Here is a 12073-nt window from a genome sequence, read left to right as displayed (position 1 = left end):
TTAAAGGTGATAGACCCATCCAACAACTATTTTAAAGGCGATAGACCCATCCTTAAAGATCTCTTTAAAAACACGACAAAAGTAATACAAAAAAGCCGAAAGATTTGGGTACGGCCCCGTAATCTTCAAAATCAGTGGGATAGAGAGAGATACAAAATCACTTGCACCGCCTGAAGTAGGAATCGCCAGAACGCAGGTGTTTTTATCTTTGTTTAATAGACTGGCTAAAAAGAGGTGGCAAGTCTGTGAGTGCTGGAAGTGTTTAAAATATTTTGTAAGATCGTTCAATTATAGTCCGCGGTCAATTTTTTGATATTATTTTCTTGTGATATTATTTTCTTTCTAAAAATGGACATTTTCGAAAGAAAAATAAAAAATACTATAAAACATAGGGTTTTACATATATTTAAAATAATTTCATAGATAAACAAAATAAAATTTTGCCATTTAAACATGTATATCATGGGACAATAAATACGACATAGGCGCACGAACTAGTTACTGCGGCATCTGCGACACATCAAAGATTTTAATAGATCTCTGAACTGGACTTTACTACGCAAAGAAAATTAAAAAAAGCACGCGGCGCGGAGGCTTGCAGCAAATTAAACCCCTTGCCACCGTACTAGGCAGCAATGGATTTCCATCACCCAAGAGGCGTGTCTGAAGTCTGGCGCTCGCACGCGTATTTTCGATCAGTTTCGCGTCTGTATTCTGTGAATCTGTGACCAAGGTTTCTTTATTTCCACCCAACGATTTTTTTCTGTGGGGCCATTTAAAAAATTAAATTTACAAGGATATGAATTATCCAAATCTCGAAGAGTTAAAAAGTGCGATCGATTTCGATGGAATGTAACAAAGTTTCAGTTTATCAATGAACGAATGTTAGAAATGAATTTTACGACCGTTTGGATCATTGCTTAGCAGCTTACGGAGGAATATTTAAACATTTGTTATAACATATTTTTAAGTTAATATTTTAGGTTTAATGAATTAATTTTAATAAAAAAGGAAAGTCTTAACAAGTGTTTACAAGTTTTTTTAAATATTTTATGGTTTATATTAAAATAATTTGTGTGCATGTGTATGATTGTACGAATTTTTAAGTACGTTGCGACGAAAAAGACAAAGTTTTCACCAAGATTCTCGCCAATAACTTCTAAACGAGCAAACTTACAAAATTAAAAGTTATCTTGTTGGTTGCAGATTTTAGTGCTCTTTAAACTACTCCAATACATTTTTTCTCTAAAATAATTAGGAGAGCTAATATTTGACCCTATTAAAAATTAGATGGGATTTCTAATGTCCTGTCTAGCATAAAAGTGGAACAAAATAGACAAGCAGTTTTTATGCATCCAAACGGGTACAAATATACACTGAGTAATACCCATTGAATAAGTACAACTTTATGGTTTGATATAAAATGTAATTATGTCTAGCAATGCCTTACCTAAAACTTCTCTGTGCATTACACTCGAATGGCCTTGAAAAGTTTTCACTTCTGTACATAAATGGTTGTAACTGTAAGGCTCTGAGTAGTAAGGAGCCTCGGACTCCTTGAGGAGGCCTGTCCTCCTTTCGAGTCTTCAGTAGGATCTCCACTTCTTCGTTGCATAAAAACGATCTGCCTACTGGAGTAGGAAGGAGCATGCTGTCATTGTAAAGTCTAATAGTTTTATCTGTAAACAAACATTAATTAATTTGTGAGATGATATTTGTGAGTGTGACCATAGAAAGAGATACAAATTCATAGTATACCTCTAGTAAGAATTCCGTGAAATTCTGGAAGGTCAACACTAGCATCCAGTTCTACATTATTGATGTACCACAGTTCGCCACCAGGGGTCTACAATATAAATCAAATCAAATAAAAAAATCATAAAGTGATAAAAAAAATTTAAAGCAAAATTAACTTATTTCCTTATGTTAAAAAGAGAATAATATTTAACTCAGATAATTATTAGATAAGAGGGTTTGTAAAAATGCAGCTTTTCTTACCTTTTTAAAAGATAAGGTCAGCTTATATCCGGACCACACTAAGTTCATAGTTACACGTTCCTCCAGGCCGCAGTCTCCATCGATCATCGCTTTTTCGGGAATTAGAGACGCGGCTTTTTCATCTAATTTATGCAGTTTGAAGGTGACCTAAAAAATTACCCTCATAACGAGATCCAAAAAACAAATCGAGATTTGAAGCGTGTTTCTTACTTCAATTTGAATTTTAAAGCGTAACATATTGAATATACAAACAGATCAGGGCCGTAAGTTCTTAAATAATTTAAAATAAAATAAAACATTTCAATTATTGTTCAGTCTATTAATTAATTAATATTAAGGCTTACCTCGACCAAGGCGTCAGTCTTAAGCAAAATACACGTCGTATCGGTGATCCGGTTGAGGACTCGATAAATGGCAACACCGCTGTCATCTTTAGGGGTTGTCGAGATGACTGGTGCAGCCTTAGATGTGACACCTTCCAGTGAAGGTGGTGTGCTGGTTCTTGGTCTTATCGGCTTTGATGATCCCTTATTATTTGATAACTCGATGGACTGCGTTAGGCTTGTCAAAGAAGTACCTAAAATAGAATTTTTTCTAAAGAATCAAATTTTTAGTGAAATTCTAGAATTTACTTTCATCTATTTCGTAAATTAAAGCCAAAAGCATGGAAGGACGCTTATAGTTCCGCAACAGTGCAAAGTCTTGCTATTTTAAGCAATGTAACTTTGGAATCGGTGGTATAGTTAAAAGAATTTGTCAGTTTTTCTAAAAAAAACAATTTACAACAAAACGAAAAAACGTAAGGTCTCGGTTTCAAAAACGATCTAATTAAATAAATAGTATAGGTAACATGTTTTGCTTTATAAATTTAGCATTATAGGACCTGAAATATAAAATACACGTTACTGTAATACAAGTAGAAACGTATCATCCATTTTTACTAAGAGACCAAATGAAAACAAAACAAAGGTAAAAACACAAAGTCACGGTCTCATCAAATCCATATAATTTTCTAAAGCTACACGTGTTTCGTTCCTATCGGAGCATCATCAGGTCTAGACCTACACAGATCACTTGTTATAGGACAGTTATAGGTCGAAATAAGATAGGAGCGAAACACGTGTAGCTTTAGAAAATTATATGGATTTGATGAGACCGTGACTTTGTGTTTTTACCTTTGTACTGTAATACAAGGTTTATAAAAATATTAAAAATTGTCCTAAATGGTCAAACATACTTCTTATAAAAACTATAAACATTTATATTAAACCTAAAATTAAAATTAAATATGATTAAAACGATTAAAATTAAAACGTTATCTTCCTGATTAATTTAAATAAGGTAGTTGTTCTGCCGTTGCTTTATTTTGAATGTTATGGAGCGATTTATGTGGAATGAATTGGCAAATATGCATTTAACCCTTGGTTAATCCAGAGGAAATGCTGTATTGGCTCGCGCGATTTATGCTGAACGTTTTCCCAATCGAATGATCCCAGAGAACTTGATTGGTCCGTACATTTTGCCAAGACGTCTCATTGCAGGGAATTATTTGATTTTTCTTCGAAATGTACTGCCTGAACTTTTAGAAGATGTGCCATTGGATGTTCAGCAAATAATGTGGATTCAACATGATGGTTGTCCGACACACTATGGTCGCGTTGTCAGGGAATATTTGAACCAAAGATATCCTAGACGTTGGATTGGGAGGGAAGGCCCGGTGGCTTGGCCAGCGCGCTCCCCCGATTTAAATCCCTGTGATTTTTATTTGTGGGGATCATTTGGACCAACTTATTTAATCTACACCTGTGCCAGATGCACATGATCTTTTGGCTCGCATTGCAGTAGCTGCAGGCAAAATTAAAGATAGGGGTGAAGTTATTCAGAAAATTCACGACAATTTAACACTACGCTGCAGGCTCTGTATCCAACAAAATTGCGGCCACTTTGAGCACCTTTTAAATGAATTATTATTATTTATTATTAAGTATTTTTTAACGTTATCCAATAAATTTTTTTTTCCTTAGTTTTTATTAAAGTTATTTATTTTTAAATTCTGATAAAATGGTGCCTTTTGGGAAAAAAATGCAGGATATCTTTTTTTCTGTTAAATAAACCAAAGATTTTTAAAATTTTTGATTATCAGTGGCGTACTATTTTTTTTATTAAAAAATTACTCTAATGCCTATCTGATCTACGCCACTGGTTGAAACTAAAACATTTACTTTTTACATTTAAAGCATCTTTATTAGGTAGCTTTATTTTGAAAATTTGACACCGATATCTTAAACAGTCAAAAAACTAAAAATTAATTTCTTAATTTTTTTAAAAACTTTAACCCCCTGTATTTTGCTTCTGAGCCATTTCCGACCCATAGTGTCTTATATCAAAAGTTATATTTGAACGTCCCCTATCATCCCCCAAAAGCATGACCTTTTTATAAAAATCACCCTGTATATACAAAGGTGAAAAATACCGTTTTAATAACCACCACAATAAATAATAAAAGGACATAATACAATTTTCTTAAAAATATAAACTTAAACAAACAAAAATGATTTAAAGTACCATACCAGAATCAAAACTACACTCGACTTAAGATATCAGCAGTCGCCAATTTTTTTTTTTAATTTAGACTTAAAAGAGGCCATATCTAAATCTTTAATGCTTAATTGCTGAAAGTAGGCCATTGTAAATACAGACAGAAATATATATGAAAAAAATTGTCAGAAATTCAGTCTTTTGCTGGGGATGTGCTTTTATAGCGAATATTTACATTATGTGTATCTCCCCTTTGAATAAGGAATACTGACAGATATTCTGGTTTATAAAAATTAAGTAATTTATGTACCGTGCAGCTTATACCCAAAAATATTCTTTGTGTCATATTAAGATTATAGACCTGCTTTACATGCTCACTCACATGAACCCTCCGAGGCGAATTTCTAGTAAATCTTACATAGGAATTTTAAATTTTCTGGATTTTATATTTATTTTGTTCAGTTAAAAAAAAAATAACAATAATACCAAAAAACCATATACAATATTTAAGTACTCAGCAACACTAAGCACTTAACTCTCTGTAAGAATTTTTATATAGTATATAAAGCAAAGTAACTAGATATAGTTCTGTACCAGAGAGGTAAACAGTCGTAACTCCATTTTTACTCGATATGGAGTTAATATCATTTTCGAACTGAACTTCTTCAATTTTATATTATGATAAAAGATAGTAAGTACTGCGTTGTGGGTTGGCTGTATTTTCAGTTTTGAAGATGTACTATCTTCACATATCAGTGGGGTAAAGAAACGGATTTCCTGACACGTTTCACTACGTCCAGTGTCGCAATGTGGTAAACTACAGTAAGTCCGCGGAACGTAAAGTATCGGCAAAGTGCTGTAGCATTTTTTTGTTCTTATAGGATATTCTTAAAAATACTCTTAATTATCCATTTAATATTATTGTATGAGGTTTAGACTTTATTTTTAAATATCGGCAACAGAGCATTCGCACCATGCCACCTTGAAAAGTTGAGTTCCAAGTTCATGTCTAGTGAGTTGCATAAATTCAATCACTTTTAATTAATTTAAGTAGTATACATTAAATGATTTAATCTGGTTACTCTCTTTATTTAAATATATTTTGTTTACAGTAATCATACTACAAGTGTGTTTAGCTTTATTGGTCTAATTTATAAAAATAAGTATGAATAAAACCGGTTTAATATTTGGTAATAGTAACTTTATAGACGTTAGACACTCTCGCAAATTTTGCTTCAGAAAGGTCAACCTTGATCTATGCTAGGTACCGGGGTACTGCTGAAACTAACAAATTAGTACCCGGTTATTGTTTTGAATTGTTGACAAAATAATAATATTACCTACTAATTGTTAAATCATGAATCGGTACTGATTCCACTAAAAGCTCCTATTATGGAATTGGTGTTGGATTTTGTATTCTTTATCAAATTAATTCCCTGTGCTTTCCGGATTACTATTTGATTTTATTCTTCTTCCGAATTTTTATGCAATTCAATATCTGTATTGACAACATTGGTGACCAAAGTATTCTTTGCCGCAATTTCTCGAAAGACCGGTCTTTTTACGCCTCGACTGGAGGATCTGATAGTCGTCCCTTTTGATCTACCTCTTAAAAAGGGGAAAGTAAAATTTAAAAAAAGGGTCAAACCAAATAATAAAGTTTTCCTTTCGGGATTTGTGAATGATTAAACTTACTTGTAGCTTACTTAGGTCTGTTTTATTTGCTGGAATTATTTTACGGTAACGTAAATTCTTTGTGTGTTCCTCTGGAATTTTGACATCATGTAAGTAACACATGGTTCATTTTCATAGAATCTGATTTAAAGTTCAAGTTCTCCTTTATTTAAAGATTATCCATTTATTTATTGCTGCCCTATTATGTTCTGCCTTGTCCATGCTGATATTTTGCCACAGAATTAAATTTAGTTAGAAAACCAATTTTTAGGGGTAAGTTATTCATTTGCCGTTGTTTCCTTTTTAATCCTTACCACTTTGTTTCTTAATTAGGGTTCTCCAAATGTTCCCTAAGTGTCTCCTAAGTTCTATGGATTTTCCTCAGTTTCTTCATGTCCTTGCTGCTTGACCAAGCTAGGCTATAAGTAACCTGGTGAAGGAAGCTGCTATATATAAACACCTCAACCCTCAACTGATAGCATCCTCGCCGTCGATTCCCAATTGTGTCGAGAGGTATATGACCGAACGAAGAATAATACTGGCAAGTCCGTTCTAATTTTATTATAGTTATATTTATCGCTATTTTCACATTCTAAAAAGAAAATTAAATAAGGAAAACTCCAAAATATTGTCTATTGGTTTAATAGTATAACAATTTACCAGTTTTCTAAACAGTTAAAAACTTTTCACTTTTATAAGAGTTTTATAGTTTAATTCAAGTGTAAATGTATCCAGGTTAAACAGAATAATAATATTATATTCTCATTTATGTAAATATAGTCCTGTGTTTGCGGTTTACTTTATCATAATAATTAGTGGTATATAAATACTTGATACTTGTTCCCCTGCGCCGAAAGTTCATGAATTTTCCCAGGTTCTAAAAGAATAATTATTTCTAACTATTTATTAATTACTTAGCGCACATAGAACTGTAACTTCGATAAGAAAAGTTGTGGAGTATTTTATTGTTTGATTTCATTGTTACTCTATAGTAATGCAATGGAATTTACTATTTATTATAACTTTATTGTGGTAAATACATGGTATGGTTTTGGGAAACCCGACTTGTTTTACTTGGGAACGACACCTGACTGAAAAGAAATTTGTTTATGAAATAATTAAGTTTCCTTGATTTTCCTGATTAAAAATAACACCAATGCTTTGTAAATTAAACTTTTAATAAATCAAGTGGCGTCCAAGGCAGAAACCAGTAAGTGTAAGGACCAGGGGATCACCCACCTACTACCCTGCTCACCTGACGAATAGCTGCCGTGCTTATGTGTAGTTAATAATCTACTTAGGAAGAAAAATTGGCATAGGTAATTACTAATATGTTGGTGCTGGATCTACTATAGAACACTTAATTATTTGGTCCGACAACTGCCCCAGCCAGAACTGCAATATTATTATGATGCAGTGATGCACAGTTATCTGTGGCTACTAAAAATTTGTCCAAACTTGAAAATTATTGAACACAAATTTTTACTGAGGGGTCATACACACATAGAAGCTGATCACGTACACGCTCTTATTGAAAGGACTTTAAAAAAGCAACCAACCATGGAAATATGTACTCCTTGGGACTGGCAACATTTAATAAGATCCACAGGCGCAACTGTTATAAAACTAGATATTTCTGATTTAAAACATGTTGACTATTTGTAAAGTCAACCTAACTCTCCTTTTATTAATAAGAAAAAAATACTGAAAAGCAAGACTTTTTGATATCTAAAGTTGTATATTTTCAAATTAAATCATCCTAGCACTATATATTACAAACTGAAATGTAACGATGAAGAGTTTAAAACTTTGAATGTGACCAGATCTGTTCGAAATCCAATGTCACTGCCCAATGAATTGCCAAGTCTGCGCAGTAACTTAAAGGGAAGAACAAAGAAAAAACATGATTTTTTAATAAAAAGTTTGGAGTGGATTCCTAAGCAATTTCATAATTTTTTAAAAAATCTTCCGATATCTAAAGCAAAAGGCCAACATAATTCCCATGAAGAAGATAGCGATTGATTTTTGATCTTCTATGAATCCCAATTTGTTTGTTTAATAAATTTTTTTAAAAAAACATTTTTTGTAAAGAAATGTATGTACATTAATAATGTTAACCTAAAGAAATAAAATTGGTTGTGCAACATAAAGCTTAAATTTTTATGATTACCTGTTTTTTCAAACAGGGGTAAAAAGTCGTAAGTCCAAAATTAAGATACAGTTTCTAAATTAAAATTAAAATACAAATTTAAATTAATTAAAAATAGTGGTTAATAAAAACCTTCATAATGATAAGTTAAATACCCCAATCACACTTTCGTACAATGTAGAATAATCACTCAAATCTTAAAGTAAATTAACGCAACAACTTATTTTCCTTATTACTTAAATATTCCTTTTATGGACATGCCATTGTTTACCTCTCTGCTATCGAGTTTGTTCCTGCAAAACCTCGCTCAGAAAAGGTAAAAGATAAGAAATTTAGCATGACCTGTTTTCTATTTAAAAATTCGGTCACTAAACTTAAAGAAATTCTACTGCAGAATCAAATAACGGATGAAAATTAGTTTATGTATGATTAATTTGGGAACTGTTGCGGAATTAAGGAGCTTTTCAACAATAGTAATACAACAATTTCTGTAATGATATATTGGAGAAAAAATTTTCAACGTTCAAGAACAGTAAAATGGCGTCCTCTGGAATTACAACAATTTTTAGATAACCTGCAAATTCTATTCAGTTTGTATAGAATCCTTAAAGCATTATTGAGCCACGAGGACAATTTATAGCAAAATGAGTTCACAAAAGAAACAACAGATCTAACCGGATAACCATCCATGTATTTTGGGCAAACTATACAGAAATGGTGTTTTAAATTCATGGGGAATAGGCTAGACTTAGAGATTTTAAGATACTCAAAATTTAAAAAACATTATACAAAACTACTTTTCACTTTATTTAAAAAATTAATTATAGGATTATTATTTACAGGAAAAAAATTAATAGACAAAATAAATTCGGTTACCTTTCCAACGTAATGAGGTGTATTCATGACCACCAAATAAAAACCTTTAACTGCTATCGTTAATAACAAATGATTAATTTTTATATAGCCAATGTTGGACTTCTTCGACAGCACATACCGAACTACACCAGCGTATTCGAATCCAAGGATGCCAAGAGAACTTGTAGATGTTTAAATTGAAGTGGTTTATTGTAGTCTGTTTGATTTTTGGACGTATTGAAAACATCGCATATTTTCAACAACATATGCCGAATCCACATCAGGACATTTAAAATCAAGACTGCGGATAACAAGTAGACCTTTACATAATTAGATACAAATGTGTTTGATATTCATGCGCGTCAAATATTCACAAATATTTGCTAAATCATTTAGTCCAAAGCGATCATACTGTACTATTTACAACTTTAATGCGGTATGTCATTAACGTCATAAGGACACTGGAAGGCGCTAACACTCGTGGCGATATTATTTAGTTTCAAATTTGAATAATGAATTTATATCTAACTATAATTCTCTAGATATACTAACTTAGGAATATGAAATTACTAAAAAAATAGTAGAAATTATGAAAAAAAAAATTATTCACAGCAAAAAAATTCAATAGAAAGCCCTTATAATAAAAATTACTCACAAATGACGAAAAACTGGAAATAAACAGTTCCCATTCGGGCCATCTTGTATCCGGTTTATCGCCCGACTTTTCAATACGGCATTGACGTTTCAACTACCCTAAAGGCGAAATTTCCCCATGGATGTGGGCCATTCTTACCTAGAAGACCCACGCAAAAGCGAAAAGTTGGGCTCATATCAATAATGACGCGCAGGCGTACGCAGCATAAACGTGACGGCTGACGGCGTGGGTGACCTATGTTTCATTGATACCCACATATTCCCAATTTTCCGGATAAACGAATGAGATTCCAGGTAAAGAGCAGGGATCAACCATTCACGTCATTGATATATTTATTATCGTAACAGATACTGATCTGTTTGCTAATCTGATATTGAATTTGATAATGTTATTAAAAAGCTCCTCAACAATAATTTTAAACGAATTTCTTGACAATATAATAGACTTCATCAGTTGCATAGGGTCTCCAAACTTGTAGGGTATTTCGGTTTTTATAGGAAATAGAGCCTTACGGTTTTCGCAATATTGCGTTACTACTTGATGAAAAGGAATGAACTTTTGTCAAAAATTTGACAGCTGTCATAGTTTTTAATCTACTAAGTGATTTTAAAAGTTTTGGATTTTGCGACTTCTTTTGTATATCCGACATTACTTAACGTAGGTATTGAAAAAGTAAAAAAAGCTTTAATGGGGTTTTTTCTGTAGAACACTATTTTGACAACATTCGAAATCGCATGGCTTAACCTACAAAATAAATGTCCCAATTGGACACCCTGAAGGTTGTAATTAATAGAAATTAAATATCAGCAAAGTCAAAATAAAATAAATTAAACACGTATTAAGCGTTTGAGAAAGAATGTACTATGTATTATTGCCTATCACTTTGGGATGTAGGCTATGACTGTCAAAATTAAGGAAGACTACTAATATGGAAACAAAGAAAAATAGTAGACCATCGTTGCATAAATCACTTTTGTTTGAACATTTGTGCACCAACTAACATGTACTTTGCCTACAAAATAATTATCATCTTAAATTAAATCAAAATCTATTTATGTAACTACTATTTTTCGATTATTTTACCATGTTTCCATTTTAATAGTCGCCTTTAATTTGGACAAAGCTCTTTGCAAAAGAAAGCGCTAGTCAGATATTTTTACGCTAAAAATACGTGTTTAATTTATTTTATTTTAACTTTTCTAATATTTGACCTACTTTCCTAAGAAAAATCGTTACAGAACTCAAAATGGACGATGAGCGCCATCGTGGAAAAAACCTTTTATTCTTTTTCTCACAACTACTTAGAAAAGGATCTGCTAAACAGTCCAGTGAGATAATGCGAACCTCTCTATGAAATTACAATTTTAAAGAAATTTCTAGAGGAAATGTCTCGGATGTAATCCAACGCAGGGATAAATACATTCGTAGAATACTTTAAATGAAAAAAAGGTACTATAACAGTAGACTCGGACAGCAGAATAACTTCTTATAATGACATTACTGATATTATTCTAAAAACAAGGCACGTTAATATAAATCGCTGCAATCTTAAAGTGATTTAGAATGTCCTAAAGATACCTCAAAAAGAACATTTTTTCATATTGCTAGGAGCTCACTCCAATTTTTTTCAAATATTTTCCCAACGAATTGCTTTTTTAACGTTTGTATTACATCTGTAAGAACTTAGTAAAATAATGAATGATGAATAAAGATGTCATGAAAGTCTTCTTAGTGAATTAGACGTCGGTTTTTCGAAAGTATGCTGAAGAAATATCTTAAGAAAGTCACATCTAGATTCACAACATTCGGACGTTAAGAAAATCATTAAGATCCATGTCATTCATAACATGGATCTTTCGTACCTACTATGTCTCTCAGGAACATGGACAATTTCTAAGTTGCTATTTTATTATAAGGGGTAATCAAACTTCAGTTTTTTCAGGTTATATTTTACATTATGATTCTTCCATTTCTCCATGAACTATCTATTTTATAATGCAGTTAGAACAGAACACACAGAGTATATAATCTTTCTGTATCTTTTCTACTTCAACATAACCCACCCGCACGATTAAATAAAGTAAATATTGCAGTATAGTTTAAAGTTTTTTAATAAAATAAACTCTTTTAGTAGGACCTCGTTTTCTGGATTGCCACGCCAGGACCAGCTCAAACGCCCTTCGTAAGCCTGGAGCTAAAATCAG

The 12073-nt window shown here is 32.2% G+C and overlaps 1 protein-coding gene and 1 long non-coding RNA gene across 2 annotated transcripts; one reads left to right on the top strand and one right to left on the bottom strand.

Moving 5' to 3' along the window:
• Positions 1 to 1450: 1450 nt before the first annotated feature.
• LOC126749727 (lysosome-associated membrane glycoprotein 5-like) lies at positions 1451 to 10173 on the bottom strand (the record flags this gene model as incomplete). Its single annotated transcript, XM_050459413.1, has 5 exons — positions 9870 to 10173; positions 2343 to 2575; positions 1999 to 2145; positions 1759 to 1846; positions 1451 to 1679 (listed from the first exon to the last, which is right to left on the bottom strand). Coding segments are annotated over exons 1-5 (740 nt in total), but the record flags the coding sequence as incomplete, so codon positions are not given.
• Positions 6117 to 7051, top strand: LOC126749728 (uncharacterized). The gene is made up of 3 exons (XR_007665273.1): positions 6117 to 6320; positions 6386 to 6483; positions 6544 to 7051. It is a non-coding gene; the product is annotated as an uncharacterized LOC126749728 (long non-coding RNA).
• Positions 10174 to 12073: the final 1900 nt, after the last annotated feature.

Source organism: Anthonomus grandis, unplaced genomic scaffold, assembly GCF_022605725.1.
Source record: "Anthonomus grandis grandis unplaced genomic scaffold, icAntGran1.3 ctg00000574.1, whole genome shotgun sequence".
Taxonomy (NCBI): domain Eukaryota; kingdom Metazoa; phylum Arthropoda; class Insecta; order Coleoptera; family Curculionidae; genus Anthonomus; species Anthonomus grandis.
Note: the sequence above shows the minus strand (reverse complement) of the source record. Positions and strands in the feature narration are given on the sequence as shown.